This window comes from Pituophis catenifer, unplaced genomic scaffold (assembly GCF_029215685.1).
Source record: "Pituophis catenifer annectens isolate HBS135680 unplaced genomic scaffold, rPitCat1.0.hap2 SCAF_2, whole genome shotgun sequence".
NCBI classification, from domain to species: Eukaryota; Metazoa; Chordata; class Lepidosauria; order Squamata; family Colubridae; genus Pituophis; species Pituophis catenifer.
The window spans coordinates 7,027,696-7,048,445 of NW_027256882.1; the positions used below are offsets into that span (position 1 = coordinate 7,027,696).

At 39.5% G+C, this 20,750-nt stretch overlaps 1 protein-coding gene across 1 annotated transcript in view; it reads left to right on the plus strand.

Annotated features, from left to right (window-relative positions):
- LOC139309780 (vomeronasal type-2 receptor 26-like) overlaps positions 1 to 20,750 on the plus strand; it is a 70,126-nt gene that overhangs the window by 2,814 nt on the left and 46,562 nt on the right. Inside the window, exon 4 of the mRNA XM_070933987.1 lies at positions 1,098 to 1,310. Within this exon, the coding sequence (XP_070790088.1) occupies positions 1,098 to 1,310 (213 nt within the window). The remainder of the gene's footprint in view (positions 1 to 1,097; positions 1,311 to 20,750) is intronic.

Genomic DNA, 20,750 nt, shown 5'->3' on the forward strand with positions numbered 1-20,750 from the left:
ATAAATACTGCTAGTTGTAAAGCAGACGTATGCATTTTTGAATAAATTCCTATACTTATGGGTTTGTGATTAGCACTGTAGAATTTTACCATCATTAATTTGAAAGAGACCCTGAAACCATCTATCCCAACCCTTCATCTCTGCTGGAATCACACTTTATACTTCTCTGACTGATGGCTGCTCGGTCAATGAAGGGAGATTGAACTTCTCTGGTTCACTGGCTCCTCGGCTTCTCCTTTTAGGATTTTTCTGCTCTCATTCAGCTAGTACCTCCTTTCTAATGACTAAGTTTAATTTTCCATGTCCCACTCTCTGGAATAACAGTGGAAAGATTTTAAGCTTCTCTATAACATCTTTCAGTGATTGGAAGAGTGCTGTATCCTCTCTTAAAGACAATCTCTTTATTTGTTGGTTGGTTCAATTTACTTTTGACCTGCTCTAGAATTTTCTTGATAATTGAAAAAAAAATTCAATAATATTATGTCAAAGATACATTTTTGTCAAGATACGATTGACAAATTGTGCTGAACCTTTTCTTGGCAGCTGTGTACATTCAGAAAGGATCCTCACCAACTTTCCATGCTGTAAAAAGAGTTAGCAAGACATTTGCAATTGTTATGAGATTTATGTGAAGTTTCCGAAAGATGTCCTAATTAATACATGAGCCATGAGCCGAACTTCAAAAGAAATACAGTCATTTATTTGGAGCACCATTTCGGCAATATTCAGATGCAGTTAGAAGTAATCCCATGTAGATTTACGTTCCCCTATGACCCAGTCTCTCCCCTCCTCTCTGGCCATGTCATAAATCACATTCTCCAATTAACCACTTTGGCTGGCTGTGAAATCCAACACCTTCCTTCTGATTGCAGTCAGGAAGAATGTATGGAATGCACTTCAGTTAGGGAAATCAATCAGCTCTATCAGTTCTCCCTCCCACCTTTGCAAGTTGACATTTTATAGTTTTCTTGTACTTCCAACTAAAGGCATTTGTGAGTTAGAAAACTGTAGAAGAAACATTCAAAAGGGAATAGACCACAGACTAAATGAGAAATCAAGCTTTCTGCTTTTAAAATTCTCAGATGGTTTTATTCTAGTTCCACCCCTTTCTGGAGAAGAATGAGTTTTGCAATCTTTCCCAGAGGAAACTGTACTTGGACAAAAATGGAGATGTAGATGCAGATCTGAACATTATGAGCTGTGTGGTTCTCCCACAGATGGATATCACTGTGGAACAATTGGGGACTTTTGAAAAACAGAGACTTATTTTCAACCAAGATCATCTGTCACGGCTAAAATTGCTCAACAAGGTAGGGGAAAATATCGGTCACTTTTTTTCTTTTTCCCAAAGCCTTTTCAAGTGGGTTAAGCCTGCATAGAAGAGAAGAGAAGAGAAGAGAAGAGAAGAGAAGAGAAGAGAAGAGAAGAGAAGAGAAGAGAAGAGAAGAGAAGAGAAGAGAAGAGAAGAGAATTCTTTATTGGCCAAGTGTGATTGGACACACAAGGAATTTGTCTTGGTGCATATGCTGCCAGTGTACATAAAAAGAAAAGATACATTCATCAAGAATCATAAGATACAACACTTAATGATAGTCATAGGGAACAAATAAGCAATCAAATCATATCAGGAAACAGTCAATATAAATAGTAAGTATACCAGCAACAAGGTTACAGTCATACTGTCATAAGTGGGAGGAGATGGGTGATAGGAACAATGAGAAGATTAATAGTAATGCAGACTTAGTAACTAGTTTGACAGTGTTGAGGGAATTATTTGTTTAGCAGAGTGATGGCATTCGGGACAAAACTGTTCTTGTGTCTAGTTGTTCTGGTGTGCAGTGCCCTATAGTGTCGTTTTGAGGGTAGGAGTTGAATCAGTTTATGTCCAGGATGCGAGGGGTCTGTAAATATTTTCACAGCCCTCTTTTTGACTCGTGTTTACCAAGGTGGATGACTTTCACTGAGAATTAAATGTAGGGAATATAACCATTATAGTTTTGTTAGACTGTTTGGGAGGCTCCAGTACTATTCACAAAGATGTCATTCATATGCTATAATACAGAATTGTTTTATGTTCATGTAGCCATATCCAAAATGGGTAGTGAGATGATGATTTTTTCAGGACTTACAGCCCTTTTGTGTCCCTTTTGCAATCCAGTATCTCCCTAAACTGAGAGAAAGAGAGAGACTCTCAGGTGTTGGGGATTGTAGAACTGATTGTAGAATGTCTTCAAAGAAAAAAAACAGTAGGATCTGCAAAAAAAAAATTAAGAATCCCAAAGATGCTTTTTCAGGAGGCAACTGGACTTTTTCATTTTTTCTTTGAAGATGTTTCACTTCTCATCCAAGAAGCTGCACGATGGGGGCTGGAAGGATAATCCTAAAGAGCTGAAGAAGTTTGGATGAGAAGTGAAATATCTTGAAAGAAAAAAAACAAGTCCAGTTGCCTCCTGAAAAAGCACCTTTGGGATTCTTCAAAAATTCTTTGCCGATCCTACTGGTCCAAAGTTTCTTTCTTTATCATAATTTTCTTCTCTTTTAATAAACTGAATAGAAGAAAGATTAATAAATATTTTAGAACAAATTTTATTGTAACATTTTATTGTAAAAATTAATATGAATAGATCGTCATATTTTTTAAATGATGGATACACGGAGAATGGAGGAATGTATCAGGGGTGAAATGTAAAATTTGTTACCACCGGTTCTGTGGGCGTGGCTTGGTGGAGGGGGGTAATGTGATTGAGTGGGCGTGGCCAACTTTTTTTTTTTTAACTTTTCAAAGCATTTTTTCTTTTTTTTTTATTGCAAAAGTTTTACAATTACATTTTCACCCCTTTTCCCCCCCCCACCCACCCCAAACTTCCCAACCTCCCTAACCCTCCCTAACCCTCCCCTCCCCCCAGACTTCCCTATATTATACTCATATCTGGTAAAAAAATAAAAAAAAACCCTTAATATAAAACTTGTGTAAAAACTTGAACCCCTCCCTCCCCTTTATAATTTTTCTTGTTACCCTCATTACATTAAAATATTTCTAATACATTATTTTCAAATAAAAGCTATTTGATACTTTCTAGTTTGATATTTGTTCTGAACATATTCTATCCACTTTTTCCATTCCCATTCATAAGTCTCTTGTGAACAATCTTTTAAGTATGCTGAAATCTTCGCCATCTCTGCAAAGCTGGCCATCTTCAAAGTCCATTCCTCAATAGTGGGCAAGGCTTCATTTTCCAATATTTACCTATCAACAATCTTGCTGCTGTTATCATATACAATATCAGTTTTGTTTCACCCAATGTAAAACCCTTAACTATACCCAATAAAAACAATTGTGGAGAGAATTGAATTTTTTTCTTCAAAACATTCTGCATGACCCACCAAATTTTTATCCAAAAAGCCTTAACTTTCCTACAGGTCCACCAAACATGATAATATGTAGCATCCAAACATTCACATCTCCAACATTTTGGCTGAACATTAGGGTACATACATGACAACTTTTTGGGATCTAAATGCCATAAAGCATTTTTTCTAATGCTTTGAAAAGCCTCTGCCGATCAGGCAACTCAGCTGGGATGGTCAGAGAGGCTTTTTAAAAAATACCTCTCTGACTTTAAAAAGTCTCCTCTGATGATCCCAGCTGAGTTGCCTGATCGGCAGAGAAGTATTTTTTAAAAAATACCTCTCTGTCGATCAGGCAACTCAGCTGGGATGGTCAGAGACTTTTCAAAGCATTTTTTTTTTTACCACATCTTCAGCCAAGAGGTTGCAGAAAAAAATGCTTTGAAAAGCCTCTGATGATCCCAGCTGAGCTGCGTGATCATCAGAGGCTTTTTTTTTATTTTTAAAAACATCTTGCATCAGAAGAGGTTGTAGAAAAAATGCTTTTAAAAGTAAAAAAAAAAAAAGCCTCTGGAGATCCTGCGGCTCAGATGGGCATGGAGGGGGCAGGGATTTTTGCTACCGGTTCTCTGAACCACCCACCGCCATTGCTATTGCATCGGGCGATCCGGTCCAAACTGGGAGCATTTCACCCCTGGAATGTATGTTAATAGGGCTGTGAGGGGGAACCCACTAGTTGTTGCTTAATGTACATATCTTTTCTCATTTCCATTCCTCCAGCCTTTATTAAGTAGAAAAGTCTTTTAATGCAATTTGATATGCCAGAAGTAAAATGGGAGAAGCTAATAGTTGTATCTCCTGCAATAATTTGAAACTAGTTAGAAAAATACTTCATCTAGAATATATCTAAGTGAAGCCCAGAGTCTACTTAGCTGATGTTCATGCCAACCTCCATTTTCCATGGATGTTGCTCCTGACCTATTGTCTCTGAAATTCCTTGTTTTTCTGTTTAGTCTCTCCCTCAATCCAAATGTGTGAAAAATTGTCATCCTGGATTTTACAAACAGACTCGGGAAGGAGAGCCAGTTTGCTGCTACGACTGCATTCCTTGTTCGGAGAGGACCATCTCCACTCAGGAAGGTGGGTGTCATCAGAGGCAAGGATGCTTGTTTGATCAATGTGCATGTTAAAAGAGACACATCGAAGCTTGACTGCTCTGTTGTTTATTTTCAACCTGCCCAATTTCTATTATAATGAGAGAAATTAGGAAAAAAAAATCTTGAAGGATGAGGTAGGAAGAGATACCAAGGGGAATTGGACAAGATTACTTTTGGTCAGTGGTGGGATTCAACCGGTGTAACAACTAGTTTGCTGAGTGTGCGCTCCGTGGGTGTGTGGTTCCTTTGAAAACAGCACTAAAAATTACATTGTACTGCAGCCCTGGTGAGTAAACAGCTGAGGTGCGGCAATCTGCTCTGGCACGCCTATCAGCTGGGCTTCAAACAAAGGAAATATAGGTCAGTATAGTGCAGGAGCGGGAGGGAGGGCCAACCTGATCGTTGGAGTGAACTGGCTCACTCTCAGCTGTTTGGCGGAGCTAGGGGTTCGCCCGAACAGGTCTGAACCGGCAGAATTCCACCCCTGCGTCTGGTACAGGAAATCTCTTTTCTATTTATCAGTTTAGAAGAGTCTTTCCATGTTAACCTTTCTTAGGAACATTTGAATTCTTTGAAGCTTGAAGAAAGGATTTAGGTCAATGGCTCTTGTTCATCCATATCAAATTAACTTATAGGACAAAGGGACATAACAGAGTTGGATAGGACCTTGAGGTCTTCTAGTCAGGCAGGAAACCCTATCTCATTTCAGACAAATGACTGTCCAATCTTCTCATTTTCAGAAACTAAAGAGTTTGCAAAGACAGATAATGGACTCATTTTCTCTTCTGGAATTACTTCAGGAATTAATCTTCTTTTTGTTTAAATAAAATTCAAATTCACATGGCCATCCATCCCACACAAAGTGACTCTGGGTGGCATACAATAAAACCAACAATAAAACAATTTACAAAGCCAGATTAAAACAATGAAACATTTTTTTTAAAAAAAATCAAAATTACAAGATGGGAATATGTGGAAATATTACCTATGCGATCAGCACACAGGGTCCCTGTTACCAGCGGATCCTCTAGCCTCAACATCTTCATAAATGATCTACATAAGGGAATAAAAGGAGAACTCATCAAATTTGTAAATGACACCAAGTTGAGGGGAATTTCTGGCAAGGAGCTTTGATGACATAGTGGTTAGAATGCAGTATTGCAAGCTAACTTCCCACAGATTGGAGTTCAAACCTGATGGGCTCAAAGTTGACTCAGCCTTCCCTCCTTTTGAGGTCAGTGAAATGAGGACCCAGATGGTTAGGGGCAATATCCTGACATTGTAAACTGCTGTAAAGCACTATGGGGTGGTATATAAGTCTCAGTGCTATTGCTATTACAGTTTGGGAATATAGTCAAGATTTAGAAGGATCTTGATAGACTGGATCACTGGGCCCTATCGAACGTCAACTCGTAAAGCATTCCTGACCTCCAAGGTGCAGTTCAGTGGTGAAAAAAAAAAAAATAAGGTCCTGCATTTAGGCAAGAAAAACCAAATGCATAGGATTAGTGATACCTGGCTCACCACTAGAAACAGTGAGAGGAAATCTAGATATCCTAATGGACCACCATTTAAGTATTTGTTTGTTTGTTTGTTTGTTTATTTATTTATTTATTTATTTATTTATTTATTTATTTATTTATTTATTTATTTATTGGTTCGGTTTATATGCCGCCCTTCTCCGGAGACTCAGGGCGGCTTACAATGCGTTAAGCAATAGCCTTCATACTTTTGTATATACCTGCTTAGTAGGGCTTTCGGTCCCCCCTAAGCGGTGTTCTTTTTTATACAAAGTCAGCTTATTGCCCCCACAAACCGGGTCCTTATTTTACCTACCTCGGAAGGATGGAAGGCTGAGTCAACCTTGAGCCTGGTGAGATTTGAACTTGCAGTAATTGCAGGCAGCTGGTGCTAGTTAACAGCACTTTTACTCTGCTGCGCCACCAAGGCTCTTGGTGGCGCAGGCACAAGGATCAAGTATGATCTAGCAATGTGCTTCAGCTGTCAAAAAGGCCAGTGCAGTCTTAGGTTCATCAACAGAGGATTGCATCAAGATCATGAGAAGTGATAGTACTACTCTATATTATACTAGTGAGGCTATACTTGGAATACTGCATCCAGTTCTGCTCACACAATACAAAAAAGATGTGGAGACCCTAGAAAGAGTGCAGAGAAGTGCAGAGAAGAGCAACAAAGATGATATGAGATCTGGAGGCTAAACTAGGGGTGAAATGCTCTCAGTTCGGACTGGATTGCCCGATCCTGTAGTGATGGAGGCAGGTGGTTTGGAGAACTGGTAGCAAAAATCCCTGCCCCCCGCCCATGCCCAGCTGAGCCGCACGATCATCAGAGGTTTTTTTTTTAACTTTTAAAAGCATTTTTTTCTACAACCTCTTCAGCCAAAAATTGCTTTTAAAAGTAAAAAAAAAAGCCTCTAATGATTGCGCAGCTCAGCTGGGATCGTCAAAGGCTTTTGAAAGCATTTTTTTTACAACCTCTTCACTGAAGATGTTGTAGAAAAAATGCTTTTAAAAGTAAAAATAAAAAATTGGCCATGCCCACACAGTCACATTACCCCACCACCAAGCCATGCCCATAGAACAGGTAGTAACAAATTTTAGATTTCACCACTGGGCTAAACCATATGATGGACAGTTAATGGAACTAAGCATGTCTATCTTAACAAAGAGAAGGATTAAGGGTGACATGAAAGCTGTTTTACAGCTTACAGTGCTGAAAAAGGAGGCTTAAGAAGGTAAGTAGAACAGTGAGGGGGGGAAATCTGTGCTGCATGATTTAGTTTCGCTAGAAAGCAGGATTTCCTGCTTTTTTTTTTACTACCACTTCACCTAAACTGGTAGCTTTTATTACTACCGGTTCACCCGAACCGGTAGCATTTCACCCCTGGCCTAGCCTCATTTCCGCCCTTTCTTTTTGACATTTAGAAATAATTTTTAAAAATCTTTTTGTTGCAACAGGATATGAGGCTCTTTTATTAACACGACTGTGAATTACTTTCATTCACTTTTCATTAACTGTTTGCTTTGGCAAACAGTCTTTCAGAGGAATGTTTATCAACACCCACCGTATCTCACTTGGAATGCTGCCAGAGAGCCAATTTCCAAATGCAGGGCAAGGCCAAACTTGGCACAGAGTCTATTAGAGTCACAAACAGATCTTTCCAATCTTGAAATGACCGAATGAACTAATTATTTCCTGCAAAAGCTCATGTTCCATTTGCTCCTCTTTTATGTCCTATGGGAGGGGCCAATTATCTCCAAGGTGTGACCCTACTCCCAAATCAACCTTGCTTTCTTAATTGTTCTTGTCTTCTGGCAGCTCTGTGCATGCGCACACTGGGAACAGGCTCCCGCTGTTCTTCTGACTCGCTGCTGTCTATCTCCCTCTCTGCCTCCAACACAGGGCCCTCGTCGAGCTTTCCCCAGCCCCCAGGTCTAGTCCATGTTCCTCCCCAGCCTCCTCAATCAGAGTCAGATGTTCGACTCTGCTGCCAGCTCCGCTGGCTGCCAGTGGGTCACAACAAAACTTTGCCACTTTGTCTGCCTTTTCTGTTGAAGCCCCTGTTCTATAGAAACCCCACTTGTTGAGATATGACAGATCTTTACCCTTCTAACCTTCCAGAGAAAGATAAAATGTAGTGGTCTTGTTGAAAGGTAGCACTGGTGACAGGTATTTCTCTTTTGGGTTTCATTTTTCTTATTCTTCATATCATTGTATTTATAACTTGTGACTGTGTATGTATATTTGTATGTACAGGTTCCTATTTAATATTTACAATGGCTTTCTGGTTTCTTATTACTACCTGTCATAAAAGAAGATCTATCTTCAAATATGAAAGGGGAGTTTGTATAAGAAATATTACTTTCTATTTTCTCAGATACTGAAAAATGCACTAGGTGCCCAGATGATCAATATCCAACTGAGAATCGAGTCCAATGTATCCCCAAAAGAATATCCTTCCTGTCCTATGAAGAACATCTGAGTATTATCCTTGTCTCCTTTGCCCTATTCTGGTTTCTAACCACAGTCTCTGTTTTAATCATATTCATTAAATACCTAGACACTCCCATTGTCAAAGCCAACAACCGGGATCTCTCCTATATCCTTCTTGTCTCCCTCCTGCTTTGCTTCCTGTCTCCTTTACTCTTCATTGGTCAACCAAGGAAACTCACCTGTATTCTCCGACAAACAGTGTTCAGCATTGTCTTCTCAGTAGCCGTGTCTTCTGTGTTGGCCAAAACGATCACAGTCGTGCTGGCTTTCCTGGCCACAAAACCAGGTAACAGGGTGAAGAGATGGTTGGGGAAGACCTTGGCCAACTCCATCATTCTTTCTTGTTCCATTGTCCAAATTACCATCTGCTCCATCTGGCTGGGAGTTTCTCCCCCATTCCCTGACTCTGACCTGCACTCCCAACCTCGAGAGATTGTCCTTCACTGCAATGAAGGATCTGTTACTATGTTTTATGTTGTCCTCGGGTACACGGGTTTCCTAGCTGCCATTTGCTTCATAGTGGCTTTCTTAGCCAGAAACCTGCCTGGGGCCTTCAATGAAGCCAAGTTGATCACCTTCAGCATGCTGGTCTTCTGCAGTGTTTGGGTTTCCTTCCTGCCCACCTACCTGAGCACCAAAGGGAAGTACATGGTGGCTGTTCAGATCTTCTCCATCTTGGCCTCCAGTGCTGGGCTGCTGGGCTGCATCTTCTTCCCCAAATGCTACATTATCATCCTAAGACCAGATCTAAACACTAAGGAACATCTAATGATAAAAGTAGGCAAGTGATAGTGAAATTGTTTTTAGGCTCATAATATTTAATGTTTTATTGCAATATTTAATGTTTTTATTCTGACAATTAAGGTTATTTTAAAATGAAGAAATTAAAATTATCAATATAAGAATAATGAAATTTAGAGTTCCATGGCTGTGTTGTTGAGTCATCACTCTTCCAAAACCATATCTGGACATGTCCCAACAATAATGACCCCCAGGTAGGTCCCTTAGGTAAGAAAGATCCTCGATTCCATTTTGTTGACATGATAGGTTCTTTTACTAATGGATACTGGTTGCAGCAAAATCAGGCTAGAACTAAGTTTTCCACGTGAAAAAGATAGAAAATGTTTCTCCCCATGACTACTCCATCTTCAGCCAATGAAGATTCACTTAGGTGTTTTGAGAATACTGAGCAAACAAAACAGGTAGGCTGGTAGATTCCTCAAAGAATAGTTTTATTTGATATGTCATATTGGCACAGGCTGATGAAAACCGACTCTGAAAGTTCCCGCAGTTTTCACCTAAGTAAAAGTAAAAGTTTTCCCCCTCCTCAAACAATCAGTCACATGGTCCAATCAGGTTGCCTGATGACATCATTTTCCTTCTTCTGACGAGGTGTGAGAATGTCCTTGGTTACCAAGAGAAAATATTTTATTTTGGCTACAAAACCCCAGCTATCTCTAACTCCGCCTCCCTATCCCTCAGCTCCGTGTGGCAACACTGAAACTCCAAGATGGCTTTGGTCAGGTCAGCTTCAGGGTTGACAGTGGGCCTGTGCCATGGAGATGCAGCTGACCCTGCAAAGTGGCATTCAATGATCCAAGAAGTGGATCCTGCATTTGCGGGAATATGCTAGGAAGAAGAAGATCGGCATTGATGCAAGGCTACCAGTTCTGCAACTTGGGCTGAGACTGGAGGCGGAATGCTATCAGCTTCTATGATGGAATGTGCTGTCCTGCCTTGACTCACCCCTCCTCCTTTGATGAAACTGGGATCATCACAATAAAGTCCAATATCTGCATTAATATTTGGTTCCTCCGCTAAATCTTCCCTTGGCTTTGTTGCTGCTTTCATAAAGGCTAAACAATCCTGATGTTCTGTCTGAGTGACAGGAGAAATTGGGCTGGATTTTTAATGGATATTGGGACAATTTGGTGTGCTTTGGGAAGCAGACCAAATGTCTCCAACTACGGATCTTCTCTCCATCACCATCAGGTGCCCCTTTTAGTGAATCCACCATGACGCCGTTCTAGAACAAGGTGTACATATCAACATTTCCATCCCTCTAGATAAGAAACTGAATTCCCTCTCCAAATGACCCAGATGTAACATGAAGAGAAGAATTCCCAAGTGTTCCTTAAAAATACTTGGCGGTATTTTGGAGGCAGATTCACAGATACCTTCAGAGATGGGAAATCCAAAGGGGAAACACCTCATTGAGGAAATTGATGCAATGAGACCAAGAGCTACAAAGGACCCCCAAACTATTTTCATGTGGTCTTATGGATATCTTCATGTGATACCATGATTAGTATCGAAGGCCAGAGAGAGGTCAAGTAGGGGAAGGATGGATGCATAACTTCCATTCCACCCTCACCACTCAACATAAGAGAGCATAAAACACAAAGCATGGAGGGTCATCTTATCCACTAGTCTCAGTTAATTATGAAATGCATAGAAGAGAAGATAACATCCAAAAGAATATAAGAACTCTTTATTAAGCTTAAAAATGGAAGATGAACAGGTGAAAGGGAGAATGATAGAATTTTGGGTACACTATAGAATTAGATAATTGGCAAATACTGTGGGAAAGAAACTATAAATTGACGATGGCATCTACGTATAAAGAAAATCTGTATAAAATGTTCTATAGGTGGCACTTACCACTGGCAAGGTTAGCAAAAATGTTTAAAAACATGTCTGCCAAATGTTGGAAATGTAATCAAATACTGGGCACATACTATCACATGTGGTGGGTGTGTCCAAAAGCCCCCCTCCAAAAAAAATTGGACACAAGTGCATATGTGGTTAGAAAAAGTGTTAAGGCAGCATATAGATTATAAACCAGAACTATTTTTATTAGGCATAATATCAGAAAAATACGATAAAGGGAATGTATAAAGGGAATACGATAAAGGGAATAGGTGAGGAAACACCTATGGAAGAAGATCTAATTTAAAAAATATTAGACTGTGCAGAAATGGATAGACTAACATTGAAGATAAAAGAAAAAGAAGACACAGAATATTTTTGAACTTGGGATTTTTTTAATCAATGGCTGGATAGTAGAGGTAGGAACTAGGAACTGAAAAAGCATTATTATGTAAACAAGTTGACCCAGACAGTATGTTGTTCACCAAGCACATATTGTATGTAAAGAGAAAATATGCAAATAAATTCGAAAAAAAAAAGAGAACTCTTTCACCTGGGATTGAACTCTTATCCTCCAACATTCACTTACTACCATGTCCCAGTAGGAAGGGCCACAACCACTGCACAATTGTGCCCTCAGGGCTATACCTGTGATTTTTGTACTAACATGCACTTCTCCAGCTGTCCCTTTGCACATGGAATCCTGGAAGAAGTTCATGGTCCCCGGAGAAGTCGCTTCTCCCTGTAATTATCACCATCCTGTAGTTTGAGACTTTGTCTGATATTTCTCCAGTGACTGCCTTTGATGTAAACTCAGACTGAAATAACATGGAAGTAATCGTGCACCAGAAAAGGATAAATAATTCTAGTTATGTTGGGTGTTTTGCACAAGATTTAGGACAGGAAGCGGATGTGCACTTGAATGTACCTTTAGAATAGAATAGAATAACAGAGTTGGAAGGGACCTTGGAGGTCTTCTAGTCCAACCACCTGCCCAGGCAGGAAACCCTACACCACTTCACGCAAATGGTTATCCAACATCTTCTTAAAAAATTCCAGTGTTGGAGCACCTTTCTCTCTTTTTCCTGTGAAGTTCAGTTTGTCTCTTTCTAAACCAGGAAAGACACAGGCATTTCTTCTTGAGGTTTAGAAACAGAGAAGTGGATGATACACGCCAAAGAGGAATGGACCTCCTGCTTCTGCTTCTTATGCTGCTGCTGGTTCTCACCCACAGAAACTGTGGCGGGCTCAGACCCAAATGTCCCCTGACTTTGAAGAAGCAGGACAAAGGAAACCCATGGAACTATTATGGGGCAGGAGACCACATTATTAGTGTGATCGAAACGGTAGCAAAACCTTCTCCTGAGCTATTACTGTTCAATGGGGCTCATTTCACTTCTTCACCTCCGTAAGTCATTCAGTGTGATGGACTTGCTTTCTCTCTGTTTGCATTTCTAACACTCTTCCTCCTATCTTTTCACTTATTCCTAAATTGTAGGGTTATGTATAAAATCCTGGGTCGTTTTGATTTATAGGGTTCTCCTCTTTTTCTGTAACTTCTATGAGACTCAAATGCAGGAATGAGGCAGAAGAAAATAGAAAAGAACCAGAGAAATGGAGAGGCAGAAGTCCAGAGGATCTTCTCCTTTTCCAGTACTGACTTCACTCCTTGAGTAATATATTTTTTTTAATTTCATGTAGCTATTAAAAGAGGAATAGTTTGCTCTGACTTCACTGCCAAAAGTCTTATTTTTATGGTGGCTCTACTTTAATGGTTGAATGAAATTGAATCCAGCTGTCAGAACTTTTACCTTACGCTTACGTTCTGCTGTTGCTTGGTTCCAGTCTGCCATGAACTCTGGGGTGGGGGGACTGGATAGGAAGGGGGAAAGCTTCACTGTTCACTGTGTCTCCCTAAGACATGGCTTATTATCAGTGCACAACATATGTGCAATGAGATTGGTTGAGCTCCTTTAGTGAGACAGCTGGGAATGGAATGCAGCTGCATACCAGCCCACCAGTAGTAGGTTCCAATTAGCTTTGCTACCGGTTTGGAACTGGGAGCGTACATGTGCACGCTCACCTCACTTGTCCACGGCACTTCTGCGCATGTGCAGAGCATCTGTGATGACGTCCGTGCGGGTGGGCGGAGCCTCCCGCCGCCACCACTACCAGTTCCCCAAACTAGGGCGAACCGGTAGAAAGCCACTACTGCAGCCCACATTCCAAAAACATTTTTTAAAAAATTGATTGAGCAATGGGGGTCAGCACTGGGAAGTACTTAAAGTGGAGGAAAACTACACCTGGAGATTTTGGCATGCAAATTTCAGTTCTGGCTTTGCTTTACTGCAATTCATTTTCCTTTTACAACAAATGAAACCAAGAATTGTTTTTACTTAGGAGTTCAAGCTGAGCACCTACTTACTAGCAGATGAAAGTTAGTACTACTAAAAATAAGGGGTTACTTGCAATTCTTAACCCTAGTGGAAGAATATCCCCATCCCATCTTCTCAAAACTGACAAAAGATAATAATGGATGACTAACATTTTGACTTTGGTTTTTGGATCAATATTGGTCTAGACTCAACAGACTTGTGGAGATAAATAGGAATAATAATAGGAAGTACATCCGTACTTCCAGAGACATGTAATAAGAGGTGCACTATATAAAACATGGCAAGATATCAGAAGGCAACACTATAGTAAAATCCCACGATGGTTGTCGCCTATGGAGGCGCTAATTTATCCAAACACTATAGAAATAGGAAAGATGCGGAAATATCAAGAATTGTTGAGTAGTGGGGGAGACCTACTTACGAGACAAGAACTGGAAAGACGAGGCATTATGATTGATTGGTGGCCATATCTTCAAATTGAGTCAAAATATACAGCAGACCGGAGACATTATGATTTTCAAAGCCAACCAAGTGAACTAGATAAAATTTTAAAAGGCACAGATGAGAAAATAATATCTAAAATTTATGGATATTTAATAAGGTATAAATTAGAGGAGGAAACAGTGAAAGAAAACATGGTAAGCTGGGCAAGAAATATAGGTCACAATATAGAGTTAGATAGATGGGACAAGCTATGGGCAGAAAATTATAAGATGACACTGTCGATTCCATACAAAGAAAATTTATACAAGATATTTTATAGATGGCACCTCCCTCCGGCACGTTTGGCTAAAATGTTTCCAAACACATCACCAATGTGTTGGAAGTGCAAGACACAAATGGGGACATATTACCATATTTGGTGGTCTTGCAGGAAGGCACAACACTACTGGCAAGAGATTAAGAGAATAATCGAAGAAACAACGAGGCAAAGTGTAGAAATGAAACCAGAATTCCTTCTATTTGGAATGACTACACCACAGTGTACCAAGGAGATAAAATATCTTACCATCCACATATTGACAGCGGCACGTATAGTGTACGCTCAGAATTGGAAATCCGAGATAATACCAACAGAAGAAAAAATAATAACAAAAATAAATGAATGCACAGAGATGGATAGGCTCACAAAAGAGCTCCAAGATAAAGAGAACACTGACTTTTATTTAGTTTGGCAAAAATGGTACACATGGTTAGAAAGAAGGATAGGGCCAACAACATAGGACATTAGGAGAACATAACTCAAGAATTGTAGAAATAGATACATGAGATGAGCCGTAGGATTGTATAAATAAATGGTTAATATGTTTGTAGAAAGATACTGCTGAACTTCAATGAATATATTAAGGTATAAGCAAGTGAATTTGTAAATAGTATGATTAAGGAAAATTGGTTAAATGGACATTAATCACCGATGCGAAGGTTTTCTAGAAGTTAGTCGATTGACTCTTTGTTAATGTATAAGTGTTTACATGTATTTGTGTTTTATGTTTGTTTATGTTAATAAAACTTAAAAAAAAGGAATAAATTACAATATTTTATTCTTGCTGTTTCTGGTGGTGATAACATGAAAATATTTCTACAGTATGAGACATATTGAGACATATGAGACAAAAATGCTTCCCTTCGTTTTCTCCATTCAATTGGTCAAGAAGAATACCTGGCTCCTGCATAATCTCACACTCGGCTACAACATCCATGACAACTATTTGAGCACCCTTGGCACTTCTGATGCCTTGCTGGACACACTCTCTACTGGAGAAGCCAATGTCCCCAACTACAGCTGTGGAAGGAAGGACAATCTTCTAGTTATTATTGATAGAGGTCTCAGGGAAATTTCCATACAGATATCAACATTAGTAGGCACCTACAAAGTCCCACAGGTTTGTGTTTCTGTATCTCTATCTAGTAAAGTGAGTGGGGTTAGGGTTGGGGGGTGGGTGGGTGAGCAATACCATGCTTTCTCTATTGAATTCAAGAACTATTTCTTACTTGGGCCATTGGAGACATCATGGCTATTTATCTATATTTATTTATTATAGAAACTTAATAAATAAATATAGATAAATAGCCATGATGTCTCCAATGGCCCAGGTAAGAAATAGTTCTTGAAGTTTCTACTGTACGCTGCCCTGTATGATGACTCTGGCTAGGGATTGGGATCCAGAGTGGGGAGGGGGCAAAGATCAAAACAGCCATATCCTGCCGTGGGACCATATCCATTGCTTTGGAGGCTTCAGCTTCACACTTCTGATTGTGAGGAGAGCCTCTATGTCCAATCAAATATTTTCTGTAGAAAACGAGATCTAGCAGTGATAGAAGCTAATATTTTGTACATGATCTTAGCAAAAAAATAATAATAATGATATTTTCAATGATGAACAAATTCCAGATTCATAAAAATATAATTCCAATGGATTCTCTTACCTACTCTTCATAAAACATATAAGTATGTCTTACAGAGTCATCATTAGCATTAATTGATTATTTTATTAAAATGTTACATTTTAACACATTAGTTAACACTTTAACTAATTTTACCCTAATCTGTTCACAATCATAAAAGTTGCAAAGAGAAAGAGAGTCCATAGTTAGGATTTCCTACTGAGCCGTGGTGGCGCAGTGGTTAGAATGCAGTATTGCAGGCTACTTCTGCTGACTGCCAGCTGACAGCAGTTCAGCAGTTTGATCTTGACTGTCTCAAGGTTGACTCAGCCTTCCATCCTTCCAAGGTGGGTAAAATAAGAACCCAGATTGTTGGGGGCAAGAGGCTGAGTCTGTAAATTGCTTAGAGAGGGCTGTAAGGCACTATGAAGTGGACTATAAGTCTAAGGGTTATTGCTATTGCTCCTGGCTGAATCATTAAAAAAAAATATGCTGGCCGGCGAGGCCCTTTATTGGCAGGTCGATTTACATATATAAATAATGGCTCCCATATCCCAGATGGATAGAAGATGGGAATAGCTGTTCCTACATTTTAAAAGAAGGGAAGAAAAAAGCCTTTGGAAAATGAAATCATAGCCATGATTGGTTACTTAACGGAGAGCCATTAGAGCAAGTAATACCTTTACTAACTTAGAGAATTTTCTCTGAGACGGGTGACAAACAAAAGCTAAGATTAAATGTTAATCAAGGTATATAAAATAAGACCAAGCCCCACTCCCTTCTAGCATTGATGATGTTATTTTGTTTGGGAATGAAATTTCTGCAAGAAAACAACCAAGCCCAAAGAGCACTAATTTAGATAATTTGTTCTTTGTCTCAAATCAGAGCATATGTTTATTGGTGTAAAATTAAAGCAATGGCAAATTTTCTGTTAGGAAAGACAACATTTAAATGAAAGACCTCTTGAATTGTACAAATTATATTTGGAGCAGTGGTTTCCCTGCATCTTGTGTGCCTAGAGAACAAAGTAAAATATTATTACCCAAAAAATCCAGGAAAAAAAAAAGAAGAGAAAGATATAGCCGTCCACAGTAAGCTGGCACATTGAAATGGATAAGTCATTGTAAATTGACCTTCCAAATTGCCAAGTATTGAAACACAGAAATACTTAAACATCTTAGCATGGTATTTACTCAAACAAGATTTTAGCAGCTGGACACAATGGTTAAATATGGAAGGTTTAACTTAGTCCATTATAGTGAATTGGGGTGTATTTGCTTAATTTCTTTTCTTAATATGTGTCTTTTATTCCATTTTATATACAATCTTATGTTTTATGTTTTATATTCTGTATCTTGATATGGGCTAAGGACCAATCAACACTAAATAATATATTGTCATGAGAATCAAGTTGGATTTATTAAAAGGTAATATTCTGGATTTTATCTGACCCCAAATATAACACAGCATTCTTCATTTCTCTTTCAGATCACTTGTAGATTTGTTTCAGATGTTCTGAGTGATAAAAGTCAATTCCCCTATTTCTACCGGATGGCCCCCAAAAATGGAGTCCAGTACCCAGCAATTGTCCAACTGCTTCTCCATTTCAGGTGGACCTTGATTGGACTCTTTGCTTCAGACACAGAGAGGGGAGAGAATTTCATGAGGACTTTTAGTCCTGTGCTTGTTAAGAATGGAATTTGTGTGGTTGTATCACAACAATTTCCAGTAACTGAACACAAAACACCCTTCAAGGACACCCTCTCTAAGTGGAGACAAGTCAATGTCTTTGTTTTCTTCACGGACTATAATACCATGATGGATGGATTTCAAGCTGTCCATCTTGCACTTGAAGGTTTGCCAGGACCCATTGAAGGGAAAGTCTGGATCATCACACTCTTTGGAGAATTACCAGTGAAAAGTCACCGAGTTTACCAATATGTCCATAGTATTTGGAACTTTCAGATCCAGGAAAGAGGGTATGAGAAGACTTACCAAACACATATCGAGGTGGCACCCCTACATAAGTGTTTTCACTGTTCCGTTTCAAAGCACATCTTTTCTGTCAAAGGCCGAAAAAGATGCACCCAGAAAGCACCACTGGAGACTAAAGACAAAAAGAATAATTACAAACTTGGAGTTGACCCCCGTGTTTACAGTGTTGTTCGGACTCTGGCTTATGCTTTGAATGCGGCATATTCCTCTATATCCAGGAGGAGAAGGAAGGAGGGTGAAGAGACTTTGGGGGCTCCAAGGCTTCAGCCATGGCAGGTACGGGGTTCCAACATGAATCCATCAAACTTAATCCAAATAATAAGAAGGGGAACCATATCAATCTCCTTGTACTGCAAGAGTCCAATATGTTTGACCAGTCTGATCTCTTGACTCATAATGTTCTCAAGAGCAGGAACTATGAGCAATATATCAGAGATATGAGAAATAAGTGCAGAGAAGAGCAACAAAGAAGCAATGGATGGAAACTAATCAAGGAGAGAAGCAACTTAGAACTAAAGAGAAATTTCCTGACAGTTAGAACAATTAATCAGTGGAACAACTTGCCTCCAGAAGTTGTGAATTATCCAACACTGGAAGTTTTTAAGAAGAGGTTGGATAACCAGTTGTCTGAAGTGGTGTAGGGTTTCCTGCCTAGGCAGGGGGTTGGACTAGAAGACCTCCAAGGTCCCTTCCAACTCTATTATTATTATATTCTATTCTATATTGGAAGAATGTTGTATCCTCCCTTTTCCAACTATGAGTTTATGTTAGTTTGAAAAGTGCTCCTAGATGCTTTCTGATTTTCCTGTAGACAAACATGACCCTTATTGTTTTAACTCAAGGCTAAGAGCAGCTCCTTTAATCACTGCCTTGGCTTCATTGCCCTTCTGTAAATCTGATCCGGTTTTTATACAGTCTCCTCCAAGTATGGTTCCTGCAAGGGAACCTGGTACTTATGTTGGGGTCTCTCCAAACCAGAACCCATTTCCTGAGATACTTTTTTAATTATTATTATTTGATTTATATGCCGCCTTTCTCCGGAGACTCAGGGCGGCTTACAATGTGCTCAGCAATAGCCTTCATCCTTTTGTATATTTATACAAAGTCAGCTTATTGCCCCCACAACTGGGTCCTCAATTTACCTACCTTAGAAAGGATGGAAGGCTGAGTCAACCTTGAGCCTTGGCGAGATTCGAACCTGCAATAATTGCAGGCAGCTGTTCTTAATAACAGGGTGTTTTAGACCACTGTACTACCAAGGCTCTTATGGATGCATTTGCTTCTTTCCATTACTATTATACTGCCAACTCACATTCAGTTTGCAGGAAATCATGAATATTTTTCTGGTACTTTGGTATTTTTAAAAAGACATCAAAATAGCTTTAGCTACAAGATGGTATTAATCTTGGATCACAAAATCATCATTTATGAACTCTATCTGTCTGTATTAATAAAAATGTAGAATAGATGATGGAGGATTAATTGTTATTCATAACTTCCCAGTTTTATGAACCCTGCGAATTATTTGAGTACAATTTTATAGTCAATTTTTATCCATTTAATTATCCAGCCCTTAACTAGGTTTCTAATCATGATACAAAAAGTAATTGGTCATTACTGTGCTGAAATCAAGCCTTTCCACAATCTAATAAGAAATATCCCAACACCTCAATCAACAACTAAAAAGCCACACAACAGGCACCATATAAATACCACACAGAGAATAGCACAAAGCACACACTCTGCTGGAGAGAAGTTCTCTGAGGATGGGCTCTGGTCCCAGTGACTGACCCACATTGGATCCTGTAATAAGAAAGTATAATTATATGTGAGAATGATTCGGGGGATTGGGGAAGAGATGTTTCCTAGAGTATGGTTTGCTAAGAGGGGGGCACGGCTGCATAACAGTAGAGAAACAATAGAGCCTTGGTAGTACAGGGGTTTAAGGCACCCTGTTATTAAGCTGGTTATTAAGACCAGCTGCCTGCAATTACTGCAGGGTTCGAATCTCGCCAAGGCTCAAGGTCGACTCAGCCTTCCATCCTTTCTAAGGTAGGTGAAATGAGGACCCAGTTTGTGGGGGCAATAAGCTGACTTTGTATAAATATACAAAAGGATGAAGGCTATTGCTGAGCACATTGTAAGCCGCCCTGAGTCTTCGGAGAAGGGCGGCATATAAAACAAATAAAAAAAAAAAACAAGTCTATGGAGATTCTCAGTCATCCAGGTAATGGATGTCCAAAAGGTATTTTTTTTTCAGGAAGCAACTGGACTTCCTTGTTTTTGGAAGGGACCTTGGAGGTCTTCTAGTCCAACCCTGCTCAGACAGGAAACCCTATACCATTTCAGACAAATGGTTGTCCAATCTCTTCTTAAAAACGTCCAGTGTTGGAGCATTTACAACTTCTGGTGGCAAGTAGTTCCACTGATTAATTGTTCTAACTGTCAGGAAATTTCTCCTTAGTTCTAGGTTGCTTCTCTCCTTGATTAGTTTCCATCCGTTGCTTCTTGTCCTGCCCTCAGGTGCTTTGGAGAATAGCCTGACTCTCTCTCTTCTTTGTGGCAGCCCCTGAGATATTGGAAGACTGCTATCATGTCACCCCTGGTCCTTCTTTTTATTAAACTAGATGTGCCCAATTCCAGCAACCACTCTTCATATGTTTTAGCCTCCAGTCCCCTGATCATCTTTGTTGCTCTTCTCTGCACTCTTTCTAGAGTTTCAACAAACCTTTTCAGATATTCAATTGAGTTAGATAAATGGCAGCAGCTATGGGAAAGGAATTATCAATTAACAATGTCCACAGCA